This window comes from Tachyglossus aculeatus, chromosome X1 (genome assembly GCF_015852505.1).
Source record: "Tachyglossus aculeatus isolate mTacAcu1 chromosome X1, mTacAcu1.pri, whole genome shotgun sequence".
In the NCBI taxonomy this organism is placed as follows: Eukaryota; Metazoa; Chordata; class Mammalia; order Monotremata; family Tachyglossidae; genus Tachyglossus; species Tachyglossus aculeatus.
Genome location: NC_052101.1, coordinates 112,115,990 through 112,138,047, shown reverse-complemented (window position 1 = coordinate 112,138,047; position 22,058 = coordinate 112,115,990). Strand labels below are relative to the sequence as shown.

Below are 22,058 nucleotides of genomic sequence, written 5' to 3'. Positions count from 1 at the left end.
CAAGGCAGAAGACTTCATTGGCTGATTCCTGAGGAGCCCATGGGTCTCCCCAGGCAAAGAAGGAAGGGGGATGGGTAGGAGAGGGAAAGAAAGCTAGGGCCTGGGAAAATTGGAGCAAATCTGGCCAAATCTGATTATGGCCCGGTGGATCCTCCCCACTGGGAAACCTAGCCCTAGTCCAGGGTAAGAAGCAGGGACAGGGGGACACAAGAGCAGGCACTCGTCATCCCCAGCCACAACAGAGGAAGTGTAAATCGTTTTTATTCTTTCAGCTCATTGTAGGAATCCATCCATAAAAACAGCTTTTGGCTTGGTGTGGTGAGGTGGGGTGGGGAGGTGGGGGGAGAGAAGCAAGGGAGGGGAAAGAAGAAAATTGACTAAATGCCCCCTTTCAGCAACTCCCAGATTCAAGAATTAAAGCCTTCCAGAGGTGCCATTTTTTTCATTGTAAGGTGGGGGTATTTGGGCGCCAGCAGGATAGGTCTTGCGGGGCAGGGGCAGGCACCTCAGAGCGAACAGGGGTGAAAGAGCCCTGATCTGGGATCTTTCCGGCCCCCTTTAGAAGCTCTGACATCTTGTGGGAGCCCTGGAGGGAGCGAGGCTGGCTGTCAGGCCTAGATGGCCATGGGGGACGGGAACAGCAGCTCCCCGCCAGCTGGAAACCCGGGGGTGTGTGGGGAACGGCACTGTCCCCCATTGGTTCCATGGAGATGGTGCTTATGAATCTTCCCCAAAGCTGAGGCCTGGGCTTAGAGTTAATAGGTCATTTTGACCCTGCTGACGCTCTTCAGACCCCGCTCCTCTTCTCTGTATCCCAGCAACTTTGACTTCCTGTTTTACTGGAGGGGGGTGGGGAGAAAGGCTGGGAAAAAGACTCCTCCCGTGTGTTCTTCCCAACTGGGGGTTTCCTGCTGGATAGGCTGGGGGTTTCCTTCTGAAGGAGGGAAGCCATGAAACAATGCACGTTCAGTTCTGGATTCCAGTTCCTTCTTTGATCTTTGTTTCCAAAGGGCCTTTTGCCCTCCCTCCCCTCCCTGCAGCCCCCAACCTCACCATCTGCCCTGCCTCTGTTCCTGCTTCTGCCTCCTCTCTCCAGGAAAAGAAGCCCTTCAGAGGAATAAATGATTGATGGGCAAAAAGGATTCCAGGGATCCACCTATTCTCCTCCCTTCTTCCACCCCAGCCCTGCAGAGGCAGGAGACTTGAGGGACTTCCTGGATGATCTCCAGCTCACTGAAGTCAGGCAAAATCTAGGATATCCTTTCAACTTTTTCTGGCCCACCCTCTGGCCTGGACCCCTGGCAGTGTGTTTGGCAAAAGCGCTGCTAGGGAGATGGATTTGTAAACTTTCCTAACTTGAAACAAAATCTATCCATGGGGGAGAAAAGAAAACAGTCCCCCTCTGGGGTTGAAACTGTGATATCCCCTCTAATTTCAGCAAGATTCTTCAGGTTTGATTCTTCAGTTGTAAAATAGAAAAAAAAAAAGGGAAAAAAGCTGCTTGGAGTCTCGGAGTTTCCACTGTGGGAAATCCTGGGAAGCGCAGAAAGACACCCACGATGGTAGAGAAACATTGGGTTTTCTCGGTCCCAGGCTGGCCCACTGGCCCCCAGATCAGTCCTCCTCCTCCCGACTGTAGATCTGGGCTTCCCAGCGTGCGGCCAAAGTATTCTTGTGGCGAGTCACCCGTGTGGCCTCCACGAGCTGCAAAGCACAAAGGCAGAGGACTCTCGTCCCCCACCCCTCCACTGGTCAGCGTATATCCCCTTCGGCATTCTCTCCAAGACAGGGGAGAAACCCCTGGAGAGATTTTAGAAGGCACATTCTCAAATATTATCCAACCATTACCTTCCCCCTTATGCCCCCCACCCCCACCCCCATGACCGGCCAAAATTCACAAGGGGAGGGGGGCAGTCTAGCCATGTCTTTCCTTTGTTTCACTCTGAAGAGGAAAAGCAAGTAGCTGCCGGCATGGGAAATGGGATCATGGGGTCATGGGGAAGGCTCCAACCAAAATGGGGGAGCCAGGAGTCCTGTTGACTGTCAATAAGAGGGAGAGAGGGAGAGAGGGAGGGAGAGAGAGAGGAAAGGGCCAGGGAACTGAGAGGATTTGGGGTGGGGAGGACAATTTCTGCTGGAAGCCTTCCTGACTTACTCCACTAACTGATGCTGCCACCACTCCCAAACAGACCCTCCAGGTGGGGGGTAGTGTGGGGGGCTGCTCTTTTCCCAAAGCGACAGAGGCACATTAGTAAATGGAATACAATCCCCACTAGTAGCAGGAGGGGAGCAAGAGGGAAAAGAGTGGAAGAGCAGCTCCCTCCTCCCACCCTGGTTCCCCTGTCAACCTCCCCAGGATACCCCAGTCCAACAAAAGATGCATTTCCATTACCTCTGTGTTGATGTTGTCAGATACGTCAATGCCAGCGTACTGGGGGAGGAAAGCAGAAACATCAGAACTGGGTGAGATTTTCCCTCTCCTCTTTCCAACCCAGTTGTTCTTAGGCATCTCTACTCTGAGATCTCCCATTTAAACCAGTCTCCCAGGTTGGCAGAGAGAGACAGGAGTGGGGACAAGTGGGAGAGGATGTCAGTCTAGTCTGCTCTGGACTTCATCTTGGGGCTCTTTAGGTGGCAGAGATGGTGGGGAAGGGTCAACACCTTCCTCCCCACCCCCTATCCAAGGCCAGTTTTCCTGATTTCCCCCAGGGAAAAGTGGAAGTCTTCCAGGATTCACGCACCTCCCCACCCCCTACAGTTCACCAACCCTCCCGGCCCCATTCCTTCCCTCAGCTCTTCCCTGTCTTTTTTTATGGCATTTGTTAAGCACACTGTTCTAAATGCTGGGGTAGATACAAGTTAATCAGGTGGGACACAGTCCCTGTCTCACATGGGGCTCACAGTCCAAGGAAGGAGGGAGAACAGGTATTCAATCCCCATTTTACAGATGAGGCAACTGAGGCACTGAGAAGTTAAGTGAGTTGTCCAAGGTCACCCAGCAGACCAGAAGTGGAGCTGGGATTAGAATCCAGGTCCTCTGACGCCAAGGCCCATGTTCTTTCCCTTAGGCCATGCTGTTTCTTCCTGCCCTGGCTTCTTGGCTGGGTCCATTTTGTCCATAAGGATGGGGATTGTTGTGGTTCTGTCCTGCCTCACCCATCAGACCTGGGGCTCTCTAATAATAATAATAATAATGATGGTGACATTTATTAAGTGCTTACTATGTGCAAAGCACTGTTCTAAGCACTGGGGAGGTTACAAGGTGATCAGGTTGTTTCACGGGGGGCTCACGGTCTTCATCCCCATTTTACAGATGAGGTCACTGAGGCACAGAGAAGTTACGTGACTTGCCCAAAGTCATACAGCTGACAATTGGCAGAGCCGGGATTTGAACCCATGCTCTCTGACTCCAAAGCCCACGCTCTTTCTACTGAGCCACGGGATGGGCCAGGGGTCTAGTTCTCAAATGTGCTCTCCCAAGCACTTAGTACACAGCGCACTGCACACAATAGGTGCTCAATAAAAACAATCATTCAATTGTATTTATTAAGCACCTACTGTGTGCAGAACACTGTTCTAAGCACTTGGGCGAATACACTATAACACAGTTGGAGGACATATTTCCTGCCCACAAGGAGTTTCCAGTCTAGAGGGGGAGACAGACATGAAAATCAATTACAGATGTGTACATAAGTGCTGTGGGGCTGAGGGTGGGGTGAATAAAGGGTACAGATCCAAGTGCGAGGGTGATGCAGAAGGGAGAGGGAGTAGAGGAAATGAGGACTTAATCGAGGAAAGTCTCTTGGAGTTGCGATTTTAATAAGGCTTTGACGGTGGGGAGAGCGGTGGTCTGTCTGAATGGTTGATTGATTGACTAAGCACCCAGAACGAGACCTGGGGCAGACTTGTTGACCAAAATGTTGAGTTGGGGCAGGTGGGTCTAAAACAGGTCTAATCTTTGTGACCCATCGCACTCCCTGGGTGCCCAGCAATTGCCTATTGGACACACGCTTAGTGCAGTTCTCTGTACCCAATAAGTGCTCTATCAATCCCATTGAATGATCACTTGATTGATTTACCTCTCCGACGGAGAAGCAGTCGGCACTTGTTCCTCCCCACGTCACCCCCCGCCCCCTGAGCCCTCCCCACCACTTCCTCCATCCTTACTCCCAGTTCCTTCTTCTTTCTCCAAGGTGAGTCGTCTACTGGCTCCCAGTCAGAGTGAGTCAGAGAGGCCTTGTAGGTTTCAGCCCAGGGAAGTGAATCGGGGATTTGGGGGTCTCTGGCTGAAGGGGTCACCTTCCACACCAGTTCCGAGTGGAAGTTGATGGGAGTGAAGACGGGAGACGTGGACACAGAGTAGCTTCCACAGGTGCCTGTGGTCGGTCAGCCCCAAGGGGAGAAAGAGAGCGGTGTTAGACAAGGCTACTGGTGGCCTCATATCACTTCGGAGACAGATCAATCAATCGTATTTATTGAGCGCTTACTGTGTGCAGAGCAGTGTACTAAGCACTGTATTGTGCCTCTCTTTCTTCACCCTACTTCTAACCTGACCCTGTGACCCTCTGGACTCACACACTCTTTTAACAATTGTATATTTCTAGATTGCCATCTACCGTCTCTCCCCCTAGACTGAGAAGCAGCGTAGCCTGGTGGAAAGTGCGCGGGCCTGGGAGTTAAAAGACCTGGGTTTGAATCCTGACCCTGTCACTTGCCTACTGTGTGATCTTGGGCAAGTCGCTTCAATTCTCTGGCCATAAGTCAAATGGGGATTCAATTTCTACCTCCTACATGGACTCTGAGCCCTATGTGGGATTGGGATTGTATCTGACCTGTTTATCCTGCATTTCCTACGGCACTTAGGGTAGCGCTTGGCACAGAGTGAGCACTTAAACACAACTGTTATTATTTATTATTGTCGGTTCCTGTAGAGCCAGGTTTTACTTCTTTTGTATGTTTCCCAAGAACCTGGCATAATGATCTACACACAGCAGGCACCCAGTACAGTGCTCTACTCATAGCAAATGCCCAGGACAGCTCTCTGCCCCTAGTAGGGTATAATCTAAGCATGCATTCACACATTCATTCACATGCCAATCCAAACATACACACACACACTCTCTTTCTTTCTCTCACCCAAAGACAGACACACACACACACAAACACATGGACACTCACACAGATTCCCCCATTCAAACACTAACACGCATATGTGAACACAGATATATATTCACATACTCACACCCCCACCTCTACACAGAGATACACCCACCCACTCCTACACGTTACTACACACATTTGAACACACACCTACAGATAACAACATAAGAGCATGCCCAAAGCCATTACTGGGTCAGACCCCTGAAAAACCCAGCCCAGGGTTCCGTCTCCAACGGCAGCAGCAGGATGCTTGGAGGAACCCTGGGATGGTGGCCTTCCTGGAAACCTGTCCTTGTGGCTGGGGATGACCATCCAACTCCCACGACTTTTCCTCCAGTAGTCCAACAAGGACTCTGTTCTCTTAGTGGATACAGCGTGGGCTTGGGAATCGGAAGGACTTGGGTTCTAATTCCAGCTCCGCTACTCATCTGTTGTGTGACCTTGAGCGAGCCACTTATCTTCTCTGGGCCTCACTTACCTCAGTGTGAGGAGTGTGAGCCCCAGGTGGGACAGGGACTGTGTCCAACATGATTGACTTGTATCTACCCCAGTGCTTGGCACATAGTAAGTGCTTAGCAAGTACCATAATTATTATTATTATTGTCCATGAAGCTATCTATTGACTTCTGGAAGCTGCTGAAGTTTTCTGACTGCACGGCTTCCTGTGGACGCAGACACCCCGCCCTCGAATACTATGTCTAGCATTGTCCAGCATTTCCTTTTCTCCAAGGGGTTGAACAAAGGTAAAAGGAGGACACTGGGACTTTGGCTGGGGTCGCTGCAAGTCACCTCTCTGTGAAATCCTCCACAAGGGGCACAAGAAAAGAAATATTTCCTCTGCTTTTGGTGGCTGCCATCCTCCCTGGGAAGGCACCCCTGTAGTCGCACTGGTCCCCCGGGCCCAGCCCGTGCCGCTGAATGTAGCGGCTTCCAGCAGGTTCTCTGGGGAACTCTCTGAGGCCAGAGGAGACGGGGAGTTGTGCTTTCGAGGTTGCTGGGCAATCCTGTCTAACCTTCCCAAGGCTTTCCTGGTCACCACCGGCGCCTGTCATTCAGACCCAACCGAGCCCGTGGCAGCTTCAAAAGTTGGCTCTGGTTGGGGGAAATCTTATCCCCAGAAGGCCAAAGAGAGAAAATGTGCTTAGGTGACAGTAAGCTCGTGGGCAGGGAATGTGTCTGTTATATTGGCTTTCCCAAGCACTTAGAACAGTGCTCTGCACACAGTAAGTGCTCAATAAATATGATTGACTGAGTTGAAAAATGGACAGCCGGGAAACCAGGAGTGAGCCAATATGATCTGGAAAAGGACCAGAGAGCCATGCCTGGTCCTCCTGTGACTTGCTTGGCTCTCCACAAAAAAAGCTCTAGTGTTTCATCACTGAACACAGTGATTTTGCAAAGAAAGTTCTGGTCTAGAAGTCAGAACACCTGGGTCCAGGGTTGACTTCAGCAGGCATTACAGCATTGGCCAGATGACTTGCATGGTGACTTGCACGGAGGGGGAAGAAGAAAGAAGAACAGAGCAGTACCTCTAGCCTGTCCCCTAGCTCTGCCACCCTACCCCCTGAGTGAGGTCACCAATCCCCAAAGGCCAGCCCCTGGAAACATCTGCTTAGTAGCCTGGAATTCCAGGAATTTGCCCAGCCCATAGAGGGAATGTTTAAGCAGGAGGCAGGATGCCTCGGCTTTAGTGGAAAGTTTGCCCCAGGGCCTGGGGCCTCTACTGCCTCCATTAAATCAGTTCTGACTCCCATGGGCTCAATGGGCCTCTGAGAAGTCATCTAGTCTAAGTCTCCCCCACCATTCCCCCCTGCCCAGCCGCCCCCAGGCCTGCCTCCACCTCATGTAAAGCAGAAGGAATCTTGCCTCCTTTCAAAGACCTTGAGGGATGTGCTCCAGGATTTTTACCATCATTAAGAAATTCTCCCTGATCTCTACCCTAACACCCTCCTGCTGTAGGGAGTGAAGTAAAAGCCCAAGGAAAAGATAGGGTTGTGAGGAGGAGGAGGATTCGGCATGGGGAGTCTCTGTGTCAATTTCTCCTCCTCTCCCTTCCTCACCTGTTCTCAAAGACCTGATAATGATGATGACAATGATAATAATAATTGTTGTATTTGTTAAGCACTTACACTGAGCTAAACAGCGGGGAAGATACAGGGTAAGCAGATCAGACATGGTTTCAGATGAGGCTCATATCTCAGTAGGAGGAAGATCAGTGTGAGGTCATCCCCATTTTACAGAGGAGAAAACTGAGGCTAAACCCGTAGACTGTAAACTCCTCCTGTAGATTGCAAGCTCCTTGTGGGCGGGGATCCTGTCTACCAACTCTGTCGTACTCTTCCAAGTGCTTAGTACAGTGCTCTGTGCACAGTCAGTGATCAATAAATGCCATTGATTGATTGAGCTGGTAGACACAATCCCTATTCCCAAGGTGTTTACAGTTTACAGGGGGAGACAGACATTAAATTATGAATAGGGGAAATGGCAGAGTATAGGGATGTATATGTAAGTGCTGTGGATTGACTATCAAGTGTTTAAGGGAGACCCAAGTGCATAGGTGATGCAGAAGGGGGGCTTAGTTGGGGAAGGCCTTTTGGAGTAAATGTGATTTTAGTAATGTTTGGAAGGTGGGTGGACTGCAGTTTGGGGGAGGGGGGGTGGGTGTTGGGAGAGACGTACAGGGCAGAGGGAAGATGTAGGCAAGCGGTCAGCATTGAAATAGACAAGACAGCGAAAACATGGTTCCTGAACTTGAGGAGCCCTCAATCTACCATTGGTTTAAGGAGTTTCTGTTGATGCGGGAGGTGATTGGGCAGCCACTGGAGGTTTCTGAGGAGTGGGGAGATGTGGACTTAATTTTTTTTAGAAAAATGATGAGGGCAGCATTCTGAAGTAAGAACTGAAGTGGTGAAAGATTGGAAGCAGGGAGATCAGTGAGGAGGCTGATGTAATAGTTAAGGCAGGGGATATAAGTGTTTGGATCAGCACAGTAGCAGTTTGGTTGGAGAGGGAGGGGCGGATTCTAGAGATGTTGTGGAGGTAGAACTGACAGAGTGAATGACAGAGTGACAGAGAGAGAGTAAGGGAAATGAGGACTTAGTTAAGGAAGGCCTCTTGGAGGAGATATGATTTTAGTAAGGCTTTTGAAGGAGGAGGGGGGATGTGGGCAAGGGGTCAGCGATGAAATATATGAGATTGAGGTACAGTGAGTAGGTAAGTCTGATGACAGAGTGAATATGAGGGTTGAATGAGAGATGAGTTGAGGATAATGTCAAAGATGTGGGCTTGTAATGTTGGGTAATGTGGGCTTGTGAGACGGAGGATGGTGGTGTTGTCTACAGTGATGGGAAACTCGGGGGAGGACAGAGGGGAAGCTGAGGAGTTTTGTTTTGGAAATGTTAAGCTTGAGGTGTCAGTGGAACATCCAAGTAGAGATGTTCTGAAGGCGGAGGAAATGTGAGACTGAAGGGAAGGAGAGAGGTCAGGGCTGGAGAGGCAGATTTGGGAATCATCCTTGTAGAGATGGTAGATGAAGCAAATGAATTCTCCAAGGGAATGGGTTGTAGATAGATGAATAACCCTACCACCTTTTAACCCCCCTTCAGCGCTTAGAACAGTGCTTTGCACATAGTAAGTGCTTAACAAAAGCCATTATTATTATTATTATTAATAATAATAATAATAATAAAAGGGGACACAGGATTGAGCTTTGAGAGACTCCTACAGTTAGTGGTTGGGAGGCAGAGGAGGAGTTTGTGAAAGACACTGAGAAGGCAAAGTCAGAGAGATAGGAGGAGAACCAATCTTCTAGACTATGAGCCTGTTGTTGGATAGGGACTGTCTCTATATGTTGCCGACTTGTACTTTCCAAGCGCTTAGTACAGTGCTCTGCACATAGTAAGTGCTCAATAAATTCAATTGAATTAATGAATGAGAGGATGATGTCAGTGAGGCCAAAGTAGAATTCCTTATCTTCCCACCTAAACCATCTTCCTCTGAATATCCCATCGCTGTAAAACAGTGCCACCATCCTCCATGTCTCACAAGCCCATCACTTTGGCATTATCTTTGACTCATCTCTCTCATTCAAACTGCATATTCGCCAAATCCTGTCAGTTCTATTTCCACAGCATCCCTAAAATCCTTCATTTCCTCTCCATCCAAACTGCTACTACGCTGATGCAAGGCACTTAACGTTTCCCTGCCTTGACTACTGCATCTGCTTCCTTGCTAACCTCCCTGTCTCCTACCTCTCTCCACTTACCTGACTTACCTACTCACTGTACCTCAATCTCATTTATTTCATCGCTGACCCTTGCCCACATCCCCCCTCCTCCTTCAAAGCCTTACTAAAATCATATCTCCTCCAAGAGGCCTTCCTCAACTAAGTCCTCATTTCCCCTTACTCTCTCTCTCCCTTCCGCATCACCTATGCATTTGGATCTGCACCTTTGAAGCACTCTCTTGATGATGATGATGATGACAGTGATGATGGTATTTGTCAAGTGCTTACTGTGTGTGCCAAGCATTGTTTTAAGTGCTGGGATAGATAAAAGAGAATCAGGTCAGACACAGTCCCTGTCTCACACAGGTTTAACAGGCTAAGTGGGAGGAAAAACAGGTACTGAATCCCCATATTAGAGGTGAGGAAACTGAGGCACACAGAAGTTAGATGACTTGCCCAAGACCAAATGACAGGCAAGTGGTGGAGCGGGATTAGAACCCAGGTCCTCTGACTCCCCAGGCCCGGGCTCTTTCCACTAGGCCACGCTGCTTCTCCCACTACGCTTCAATTTGCACTCTCTATTCCTCCCAAGCTCCCCGTTCTTACTGTGCCCTCATTCCTTGCTCTCCCACCTCCCGACCCCTGGCTCCCCATTTCCTCTTCACATCTATCATCCGGTTCTTCAAACCGGCGCTCCTGGGGGTTAGTGTTGGATCCCCTGGTTGGAGACTGTCTTCTTGACTGTGAGCCCGCCGTTGGATAGGGACCGTCTCTATATGTCGCCAACTTGTACATCCCAAGCGCTTAGTACAGTGCTCTGCACACAGTAAGCGCTCAATAAATACGATTGAACAAATGAATGAGAAGCAGCATGGCTTAGTGGATACAGCATGGCCCTGGAAGTCAGGAGGACCTGGGTTCTAATCCCAGCTCTGCCCACATGTCTGCTGTGTGAGCCTTGGGCATGTAACTTAACTTCTGGACCTCAGTTGCCTCATCAGTAAATAAAGATTAAGTGTGTGAGCCCTATGTAGGACAGAGACTGTGGTGCAACCTGATTAACTTGTATTTACCCCAGTGCTTAGAACAGTGCTTGGCACATAGCAAGTACTTAATAAGTACTATTATTATTATCCATCAGTCCTCAGCTCTCTCCATCTGCAGAGCCCTTCTGAAATGCCACCTCCTCCAAGAGGCTTCCCAGATTAATTCTTCTTCACATCCTCCCCACTGTCTCCTCTGTCCTTTCGCACTCACAAGTCCCTCTTTTCACTTTTGACCCTATCGATTTCCATATTTTATTATTAAAGCACTTCCTCCTCTTGTCTCTAAATGATTATGGATCTGCCCCACTAGAGGGTAAATTTCTTGAGGGTGGGTACTGTGTCGCCTCTACATCTCTTCTATTCCCCCAAGTGCTTAGTACAGTGCCCACAGCAGGTGCTCCATAAATATGACTGAGCGATTGACTGATAGATTGATTGATTGATTGGTCTACCTCCTTACCTGAGGCCTCTGATGAGCCCCGGGACCAACAGCCGTCTCTCAGGGTCTGTTCCTCTGCCTCGCTGGACGGGGAGAACACCTCAGGGAACAGTGCGCTCCTCCTCTCCTGGGCCAGCTCCCTCTCCCTCTGCAGAACACTCTGGATCTCTTTCTCCAGCAGGCCAGATGCTTGGGGCCTCAGGGTCCTCCCCTGGAGAAACTCCCTGGATGGAGGCTCCCCTGGCCCCGGGGCGAAGGTGAATTTTATCTTCAGGGGCTGCAGGGTGAAGTACTCCTTGCGGACCACGGTGCCTTGGGGAAGGGGATCCACCCCCCTCGGCTGCCCCGGAACCCCGGCCTGGGGCTCCCACGACTCCCAGGTGGACCAGTGGCGCTGCACTTCCTGCTGCTCCCGGGCAAGGGGCAAGATTTCCTTCTCCCCAGTGACCCCAGGCTCTTGTGCTGGGCTCCAGCCTTGGGGTCCGCCCAGGTCTTCCCTCTCCTTGGGCCAGGAGTCGCCCCGGGACCCCCGTGAAACGTGGCCGGAGGACCGGCCCCCGACCGGGTCAGCAGGATAGAGGTAGGGCTGGTAGGCCTCGGCGTGGAGCCGGTTGACCTTCCTGCCCGGGCTGGCCTCCGGCGAGGTGTTGGAGGCCTGGGAGGGCTCGGAGTGCAGGATGGAGTCAGAGCTCAGAGCCCGGCGCAGCTGGCAGTTCCTCCATGTGGTCCGCCGCCTCGAGGGCCCCGATGGGGTGGGGGACCCCGGAGACTCCTCCCGCCGGGCCCCCCGGCGGTGCTCCTCCTCCCGCTGGGTCTCCTGCACCATCTCCCGCTGGACAAAGAGTGACAGGCGGCCCCGGTCCCGGCCCCGGCCGGGGCTCATCGAGGAGAGGGCCAAGCCCCTCAACAGGGGCCGGCTGGGGATCTCCACCAGCTCATCCCGGCTGCTGGGCCTCCGCAGCCCCCGGGCCTGGCGCAACTCCTCCTCCCGCTCTTGAGCGAGCCGGATTTCCCTCTCGATGGGCGTCTCTTGCCCTGGGTGGCCCTTCCCACTGGACGACCCCGGTGGGGGCTCAGGGGCCAGCTCCCTTAGGCCCGGGGGCACTCCAACCCTATGGCGGGGGGCACTCCCTTTGGGGGAGTAGGGCGCCTGGCCAGGCTCCTGGGAAGCCCCCCAGCCTGGTGGCTGCGGGGGCCAGCCAACCCCACTGGGGGTAGAGCGAACCTCGGTCTTGCGGGTGCTGCTGACCCGGGAGCCCTGCGGGCTCTGCCAACCCCTGTCGGCGCCCCCTTGGACAGACTTCACCGCCCCCCTGCTCGGCGTGGGGCCCGCATTCGCGCTCGCCTTCTCCAGGGTCATGAACTGCCGCCGGGCAGACAGAAAGTCGATCTGCCCCGTGTCCACCTTCTCCGGGTCGACACCGTTGATCTTCTCCAGCTCCTCCTGGGAGCTCCAGCGCCGGACAATGGTGGTATTGCGCTTGACCACCTGGCTCTGAATGACTTCCTGACGCTCCTGCTCCAGGGCCCCCCTCCCCTGGGGAACACCATCTCCGGGACCCATCCGGTACTCCCCGTTCTCCTCCACCGTGATGTACTCCATTGGATTGGCCCACGGGCTGTAGGCCGGGACGGTCTCCAGAACCTGCAGCTTAGACTCTCGGACGGTGCCGGGGCTCCACAGGGGCCGGCCGTGCCTCGCCTCTTCGGTCAGTACATATGTGGCTTCCAGGGTCTCCCTGGGGCCACTGAAGCCCTCCTGGGTCACGGTCACCACCCTCAGGCCCGGGGTCTCCTCCCAGGACCCCCCAAAGCCTGAGCTGGACTCCCCATCGGGGCTAAGCACCGAGTCAGAGCGGTTCCAGCTGGGGCCCCCCCAGGAACTCTCCGGCCTCAGCCCCACCGCCTCAAAGTTGTAGCGGCTCTCTTCCTCCACCTGAAAGCTGCTGGCCCCAGGTGAATGGGGGATGCTGAAGATCTGATACCTGGTCACTCGGTCCATTTTTCTAGGAGGCGCCTCTTCCCAAACTTGAGGTTGGGGAGGGCTCAGCCTGGGCCGTGGCCTGTGGGATACAGTCAGTTCACTGTGGGAGCAAGAGAGGAACAGGAGCAGCATTAAAAAGGCAAAGGTCACAAAGTCAGTAACTGAGGAGAGAGAGTAATAATAATAATAATGGTGTTTGTAAGCACTTATTAAGTGCCGAACACAGTGGGAGACATAGTAAATGCAGATTGGACACAGTCCCTGTCCCTCACAGGGTTCACAGTCTTAATAGGAGGGAGAACAGGTATTGAACCCCTATTTTACAGATCAGGAAAGCAAGGCCCAGAGAAATAAAGTGACTTGCCCAAGGTCACACACAGTAGGCAAGTGGTGGAGCCAGGATTAGAATCCAAGTCCTTTGACTCTCAGGCCCCTGCTCTTTCCACTAAGCCATGCTGCATCTACCCCAGCACTTTCCCAGGGTAATGTGCCAGGGACCAGGGACCAAGGATGGGAGTGGGAGGCCCTAGGAAAGGCCAATAGTTTGATTTAACATCTTTGGCTTTCGCTGGAGGCCAGGGTTTGAGAGCCAGGGTGGGAATCAGTGGCAGGGCAGGGTTGTGGAGCAGGCTGGACAGGGATTTTGGGGGGGCTGATAAATTGTTTGGTTTTATCTGCAAGGCTCAGTTAGAGGGGGCTGGGATCCTAATCTGTCACTGTCAGTTAGCCAGCTGTCAGGACTGAGCCTCCATTGGGTGCGCTAATACAGTACTGGGTACTCAGAAGAGAGGCAGAGCAAGGAGAAGACACAGTTTCAGCCCTCTAGGGTCTGTAAGTGGGATGGGGAGAGACAGGACATGCACATACACACACTCCCCCAGGAGAAGCATAAAAACATATGCAGCAATTCCTCATAAAAGCTAGGTTCTATACCACCTATTTTACACGTGACACAGGTTGTGAAGCTTCCAGGAGCAGGGTAACTAATCCAAGTAACGGGTGGGAAGTGGGGAGAAAAAACTAAAAGTGGAAGAGCGAAAGATTCAGTGAGATAGAGACCCAAACACTCAGTCAAATGTATTCACACATTCAGAACATTCATATTTGCATTCACACGCCTGTTCAGCTGCGCACCGTCACGCACATTCCGACACCTACTCAGGCACATATACTTACACAAACACGCACACACACACACACACACACACACACACACACGACTGATGCTCTTGGGAAGGCCAGCAGGGACAGGAGAAGGTAAGAAAAGAAGATGCCCAAACAGCAGAAGTGTCATCTTCAGAGGCTGCAGGAGGGACTGAAGGACCCAGGTTAGGAAATAACCTTTTAGACTGTGAGCCCACTGTTGGGTAGGGACTGTCTCTATATGTTGCCAATTTGTACTTCCCAAGCGCTTAGTACAGTGCTCTGCACATAGTAAGCTCTCAATAAATACGATTGATGATGATGATGATGATAAGACCCTAACTGTTGAGTCAATTACCTTAGGTGTGCTAGGGAACATCCCCACCCCCACCCCCACTTTCTCCTGTGATTTCGGGAACCACCAGGAGTGGGACACAAGGCAGCATGGCCTAGTTTGGGAGTCGGAGGATGTGGGTTCTACTCCTCGCTCCGCCACTTGTCTGCTGTGTGACCCTGGGCAAGTCACTCAACTTCTCTGTGCCTCAGTTACCACATTTGTAAAATGGGGATTAAGACTGTGAGCCCCATGTTGTGGGACAGGGTCTTTGTCCAACCTGATTACCTTGCATGTACACCAGTGCTTAGAACAGTGCTTGGCACATTGTAAGCGCTTAACAAATACCATCATCATTATTATTAGTAGTATTTTATCTCAGACCTCCCACTCCAATCTTCCACCCAACTCTGGGTCAGCCATCCCTGCCCTGCCTGAGTCCTGAGCAAAAAGATACAAACCCAAACCAGCTGCAGGCAGGCCAGCCCATTCTGGCCACAGGGGCCCAGGTCATCAGATAAGTAAAACACAGACTGGCAGAGGTGTCAACATCTCCTTGAGAAGGTGGGAGGTGGAAAGGGGAGCACCTGGGACTGGCCTGAGGAGGGAGGGCTGGGCCAGGCTGCTTCGTGCTAACAGGTTCTGAGAGACCCAGTTTGAGGACTTTCCAGCCTCACTCAGAGTCTCTCAGATCTGGTCGGAACCCCAAGGAAAGTGAGGCTGGGAGTCTGGCCCCGATGGACATGGAGGCAGGAATGGTGGCTTTGCCCCCAGCTGGGAACTGGCAGGGTACCATTCCCCAGTTCTCCATCGCTCTCTCCCAGTTGGCACCTCTTCAGGCGAGTGTTCTCACCCCTCGCCTTTCAGGATTAGCCATACCATGCGGTGGACTCAGATCAAAGGTGGAGAATATTTCCAAGGATTATCACCCTACTGAACTCCAGAGTCGAGAGTGGGTGGGGGAAGGGGAAAGGGAGAAAGCCACACAGGGAAATCCAGGAGTCAGAAAACCTTCAGCCAAAAAACCCTTCCCAGTATGGCCCTGAGATGGGAATCAACCTTTGCTTCCTCTCCTTCTCCTGGACCTCCTGGACCTCCTGACCGGCAGAAGCCATAAAGTTGGGCGTGGGGCTCATAAAAGTCCATGAACATTAACCCAACTGGAGGGCCTAGTAGCTGAGGCCCCACAGGGGCCACAGACAAAGGGGAGATTGTGAGCCAAGAGCCTGGGACCTATAGGAGACTTCCCACCAAAGGTGTCTTCAGGTTGAGCCAGCCCACACTTTCCCAGTTGGTGGGAAGGGTGGGCAGCAGGGCTAGCTGGGAGATAAAACTCTAAGCCCAGACCCCCACTGAGTGAAGCTGGGCCTGGGGAGAATTGCCCCCAACAGGTCTCTTAGGGGTCATCAGGAAGGGACATGAGATGAACTAGGTCACCGGCGGAGAAGCAGCTGGGCATAATCAGCCTTACCAGTAAGGGCAACACATTTACCAGCCCACACCAATGGTTCCCACATCCCCTCCTCCTTGGACCCAAACTAATATTTACCCCAGGCCAGTGGGCAGGTAGAACATTTAGGTTCCCACTCTGAGTTTCGGCTAGAATGCCAGGAGGGAATTAGGGAATGTTCACTTCACAACGTGAGCCTGTTTGAACTTGGCCTCCTCCATTATCGGAAGAAGCTGCTTGTGTGCATGTGGGAGAACACAACCCTCGTGTTATAGAGAACTGACTGTGTTATTATTAGTATTAAACAAGATATGAATCTTGCCCTACTGAAAGCTCACCTCCTCCAGGAGGCCTTCCTAGACTGAGCCCCCCTTTTCCTCTGCTCCTCCTCTCCTCCCCATCGCCCCTACTCCCTCCCTCTGCTCTGCCCCGCTCCCTGCCCCACAGCTCTTGTGCATATATGTACATATTTATTATTCTATTTATTTTATTAATTATGCTTATATAGCTCTAATTCTATTTATGTATTTTGATGCTATTGATACCTGTCTACTTGTTTTGCTTTGTTGTCTGTCTCCCCCCTTCTAGACCCTCGTCCCCCTCTCCACCCCCCATCTTACCTCCTTCCCTTCCCCACAGCACCTGTATATATGTATATATGTTTGTACATATTTATTGCTCTATTTATTTATTTATTTATTTTGCTTGTACATATCTATTCTATTTATTTTATTTTGTTAGTATGTTTGGTTTTGTTCTCTGTCTCCCCCTTTTAGACTGTGAGCCCACTGTTGGGTAGGGACTGTCTCTGTTGCCAACTTGTACTTCCCAAGTGCTTAGTACAGTGCTCTGCACACAGTAAGCGCTCAATAAATACGATTAATGATGACTGTGAGCCCGTTGTTGAATAGGGATTGTCTCTGTTGCCGAATTGTACTTTCCAAGCACTTAGTACAGTGCTCGGCACACAGTAAGCGCTCAATAAATACGATTGAATGAATGAATGAACAAGATGCCAATCATGTGCCAGGTATCAGGCAAAGGGGGGTGCCTGTTCTTGTGCAGTTTCAGCTCTGGCCTTTTTGGAAATTGGCTCCTTCTCCCAGATCGGGGTGGGGAGTGCCTGTACCCCTCCTCCCCCGACCCCAGCTTCGGCCAACTAGCTAGAGCGGCTGGAGATCTTTCCCCGTCCCCTCCAATCCCCCATCCCAGCTCCTGGGCTTCGGTGAGGTGAGAAGGCTCAGCCAAATTAAACCTGGGCAGGGAGTGGGTCAGGAAGGGGAGGAGGGATGTGGGCTGAGCATCAATCCTCCAGATTTCCATATCCCCATCCAGATAGGGTGACTTTGTAGGATAAGAACAAGTGGACAAGGGTCTGCAGGCTCAACAGGCCTGGGCCAAACCTCACACTCCTCTCACTTCCCTCTGCAGAACCAACAAAGAGACTAGGAGAAGAACGGGTAGAAATGAGGATTAGTTCTTGTAGGGCCTGACCCGTGTTAAGCCCAGCCCATTGCCTTAGCTCCTGCACCTCTAACACCTGGCCTCATATTAGATTGAGAATTTTCCACCAGGGACTGATAGGAAAAGTGGACTTGCAGGGTATGGGGGAGGGAGAGTGTCCCCCACTCCCTTGCTGCTTCCTCTTGTCACCAGGACACATGTCAGGGAGGGCGGGCACACCTGGCCCAGGCACTAACCCCCCAATCCCCTCCATCACAAGAACGGGCCTGGGGTGCAAAACCACCCTCTCCACCCCTAGGGTGTGTTCCTGCACCAAATACCACATTTGCTGCACCCTTGGTGACCGAGACAATGGGCCACCCCAGATTTTCTGCCCTAGAGAGACTGGTGGGGTTGGGGAGGGGTGGAGTCTCCCACATATTTGTCCTGGAAGACTCTGGGACGCTCCCCACCCTGGGGGGTGGAGCAGAAAGAGGGAAGGGATCTTACTGAACCCAGCCCCCAAGGCTGTCCTAACTCAGTGTTGAGTCTGCTCCAGGTGAAACTAGAGTGAATGAGAGTTTATGGTCCCTGAGACCACATACTGAGTGAGCTCCTTATCGCATTCCTGAAACTGGCCTCTGGCTCCTGGGAGGGGAAAGTGTTGGGAAGGGGGGGGGAATGGGAGCAAAAAGCCACCCCCAGGAGGAACAAGGATTGGTGCCTGGTGAGTGGCCAAAGGCCACTGTTCAAACTTCCTCCAAGCATAGCCTGAGTCATATCCCGGGGTAGGACAGAGGCTTGGCACTGGGGCAGGGAGAGCACAGGTTCCCCTCCCAAGGGCGGTGTCTCCACCCTGCCCTCTGAACTAGCTCGAAGATCTCAGAGCACCTTACAGATCTTCTTCCCCAGTCTTCACCCCCTGGGGCCAAGGGGCTAGGGAGTTGGAGACACTCCCAGTTCCCCTGCCTCCAAGCACAGGGGCCCCAAAACTGGCTCGGGTGGAACCAGACCCGGTTCTCTGTCTCAGCCTCCCCCTGGCAAGGTCCCTTTGAGGATCCAACCCTTTCCACCTTGTCCATCTCATCCTTCAGGCCTGCTGCCTCTCTGCTAGCCTGCTCTCCCCTGACCCCCACAATCCCCACCACCCCCCGTCTCACACAACCCATGCAATTGAAGAGAGAAATGTGTTTTCCCTCTCCACTCCCTTGACTGCAGCCAAGGCCACCGGTGGCTGTTGCTGCTGTGGCCGCACCCTTGGCACCACCCCGCAGAACTCCCGGTTCCGGGTATTGGTCATTCCTGGGTGGAGAGCTCATAGGGTCTGGTTGGCTTAGGTGCTTGCCAAGTTAAAATGTCACTCATGTTCTCCCTTCAGATTAACAGGTGGGGATTTTTCCCTCCTTTGCCTTTGTCACATCTACACCCCCACCGGCCCAGCTCATCTATCCCATAGCCGGGGTGAAGGAGGGGGAGGAGGGCAGTGGTGAGAGGGAAGGGAAGCGGGACGGTTTAGAGAAAGGAGGGAAGGAAAGAGAGGTGAATGGTCAGGGGACATTGAGGAGGGAGAAGAATTCACAGAGAGAGGGGGGGACACTGAGGGGGGAGTGAGAATGAAATGGGGAAGTGGTGTAGTAATGGGGAAGGGGGTCCTGGCTTTCCCAACCCCTGTTCCTGCGCGATCAATTATGAAATCATCATTGTCCTCCCCCGCCTCCATACTTTCAGTGCCAAGCCGGGCAGCCCTATCTGGGGGCCTGGGCCAGCCAAAGGCTGGATGAATAGGGAGACTATGAGGGGAGGTGGAGGGGGGGGGGGGCTGCAGGCACTGGTGCAACTATATAAGTCTGTTGTCAGAAATGGGGTGGGGGGAATGGAGGAGGGCCTGGGCCCTCCTGATAGGCCAAGTCCCAAGAGGAATTTGGAGAATCTCTCTCTTCCACTCAGTTGTCACCACCTCCACCCTCACCCTGCTCCCCCTACAGCTCACCTTCATTCATTCATTCAATCGTATTTATTGAGTGCTTACTGTGTGCAGAGCACTGTACTAAGTGCTTGGGAAGTACAAGTTGGCAACATATAGAGACGGTCCCTACACCTGCCCTGATGGCAACAGATGGGACAGGAATCTACCATTATGCCATCCCTTTCCCCTGGTCCCGTGCCAGGGGCTGGGCAACAATGGCTTGTTTTGACAGGACTGTCCCCACACCCAGATCTCTGACCACCTAAAATGGAGGGGGCCCAGGGAGTAGGGCAAGCCCCCTGGAACTGGGACCTTCATAGCAGGAGAAATGAGAGACTCAGAGAATCTCTGGGGAGAGAGTCAGACAGCAAGACAAGTGCTTCCTGGGCCATCTGTGCAGTCCCTCATATGGGAAGAAGGAGGACCTTTGCATTGCAGAGTGCTGGGGAGGGGTAGGCTGGTGGCCCACAATTTGGGGGTCTCTCCAGTCCCTCTCAGAAGCTCTGGGGTCTCGGAGCCCTGGGGGAAGCAAGGCTGGGAGTAAGGCCCAGATGGCAGCTGGGGCAGGAACGGCGGTTTCAGCTGGGTTCCCGGGGGTACATCGGTCCCCATCGCTGCCCCCACGGAGCTGGCAGCCATAGCTAGGCTGGGATAGGGAGGTCGGAGGAGGTGAAGGAAAGGGGAAGAGGGAGGGTTTCTGCCTAGCAAATCCTCGGGCAGGAATCCCGGGCTCAAAGCCAGCCTGGAAGGGCCTTGGCTGAGCTGTGGAGCGAAGCCTGGCCAGCCGGGGACCCTGCTGCGCCCTCGGCACCCAGGATGCCCGGACTCCCTGTGCGTGAAGGCGTCTCCTCCCCTTCTTGTTTGCTCGAGACCTTGAGCTCCTGGTGCGGGGACAGTATCTCCTAGGCAGCCAACAGGGAAGGAAGCCGGAGAAGGGGTACCGAGGGGCGGAGGAATCGGGACTCTCTCAAGCCCTCGGCCGAACCTAGTCGGCCGAATCTGGGGCTCGACGCTGTCTCTCCCAACTCCCCGTCTTGGGGGGTGCCCCACCCTGTGCCACCCACCCTGCAGAGACAGCCAGTTTGGCGCTTTTCATGTCCCCACCAGTTGGGCATCCTTTGGGTGCCCCTTGCCCACTTCAAACTCGGAGGATGGTTTTATGGGGGGCGGGGGCCTTGAACCGGTCTATTCTGCGTGGAGGCCTGTGGGGGGGCAGAGTCTGGGGGCACAGAAGACAGAAGGAGGCCACATACGGGCAGCGGGAGTTCTTCGCCATCCCTGGGCCCCCTGCTTGGCCCCCTCCCCCAACATGCCCTCCCAAAGCAGAAAGCCACTCACCGGCTCCCTTCTGTTGGTGGGGGGGACCTCACTCTCCTGGGTCTTAGCAGCGGTGCTGTCCTCCACTGCAGGAGCTGGACAGGTAGCACCAACCTGGGCCTGCCCCTCCCTAGGGAGCAGAGTTAGCTCCTGCTGGGCCCTCCAGGCAGGTGAGGCAGGAGTGGCAGAGCTGGGGGCGGAGGCGGGGCCGTATCCTGCGGCTTTCTCCACTGGAACCAAAGTCCACAGCTTCCTGGCAGGCAGGAGGGTGGGGGAAAGTGAAGGTAGGAGGGAAGGGGAAGGGCTCTTCTTACACGGTGAAGGAAGGGGAAGGAGGGCGTCTGGTCCCTGCTTAACCGCTTACCTGCTGCTGCTGTTGCTTCTGCAGAGCCCGAGAGCTGCTGGCAGACCGGACCCTGGGTGGGGGGGGGTGGGGGTCCTCCGACTGGAGGGACAACTACTCGAACCCCTCTTCCAAGGTCGACCCGTCTAGGCCCCTGCCTTCAGGCCAAAAGCAGTGGAGGGGCCACCGGGGTGGGGGTCATGCAGGGAAGAGGAAGAGAGGGATGACATATTTTGTCGTCTGGGTCTCAACAGTCTCTGTGCTTGGGAACCCCTTCCTTTGGTCTCACCTGGATCTCCCCGTGGCAATTCATTCATTCAGTCGGATTTATTGAGCGCTTACTGCGTGCAGAGCACTGTACTGAGCGTTTGGGGGAGTACAATATAACAATAAACAGACACATTCCCTACCCACCATGAGCCCACAGTCCAGAGGGCATGCCCCCTACCCCACCAAAGATTCCAGTGAAACTTGAACCCTTTCCAACCCACAGGATGGGAACCTCTGAGGTCCCAGTACATCGGAGATATGCAGAACACTGTACTGAGTGCTTGGGGGAGTACAATATAACAATAAACGGACACATTCCCTACCCACCATGAGCCTACAGTCCAGAGAGCATGCCTCCCACCCCACCAAAGATTCCAGTGAAACTTGAACCCTTTCCAAGCCACAGGATGGGAACCTCTGAGGTCCCAGTACATCGGAGATAATGAAGTCCCCTGTGCTCTGCAGAAAAGCCTCAGACAGAATCCTGGCATGGACACACCTATGGGTGGCACCCCTGGGCCAGGGAGAGGCAGGGGGCACAGATGCCAATTTCTCATCGTGAGAACGGAGTGGGGGGGGAAAGAGGGTGGGGCTTTGGGGGGAAAGCCAGCAGGACGGGATTGAGGAGGGGCGGCCAGGCTGTGTAGAACTATTGGGTTATAGAGATGCAATCTGGGGTCTTTCCAGTCCCTTGTGGAAGCTCTCCGGTCCTGCAGTAGCCTCAGCACAAACTGTGGCCACAGGAACAATGTGGTTTGTTCTGTCTCTGCCCCTTTAATGAGCTGGGCAGCTCTGCTACCTCCCCCCTCCAAACCGGGAATAGAGCCTAAAAGCTCCCACCATACCTCTCTCTCTCTCTCTCTCTCTTTCTTTTTTCCTCTCTCTCTTTTCCTCCCTCTCACTCTCTCTCTCCTCCCAACTGGCTCGCTCTCTCAGTC

General features: G+C 53.2%; 1 protein-coding gene across 1 annotated transcript; it reads right to left on the bottom strand.

The window, feature by feature from the left end:
- Window positions 1-1,075: 1,075 nt before the first annotated feature.
- On the bottom strand, window positions 1,076-20,642 carry LOC119919655 (mitotic spindle positioning). Its single transcript, XM_038740234.1, has 5 exons — window positions 20,529-20,642; window positions 10,892-12,954; window positions 4,168-4,376; window positions 2,393-2,431; window positions 1,076-1,704 (listed from the first exon to the last, which is right to left on the bottom strand). The coding sequence occupies exons 2-5, from the start codon at window positions 12,870-12,872 to the stop codon at window positions 1,615-1,617; spliced, it is 2,319 nt and encodes a 772-aa protein (XP_038596162.1). The 5' UTR covers window positions 12,873-12,954; window positions 20,529-20,642; the 3' UTR covers window positions 1,076-1,614.
- Window positions 20,643-22,058: the final 1,416 nt, after the last annotated feature.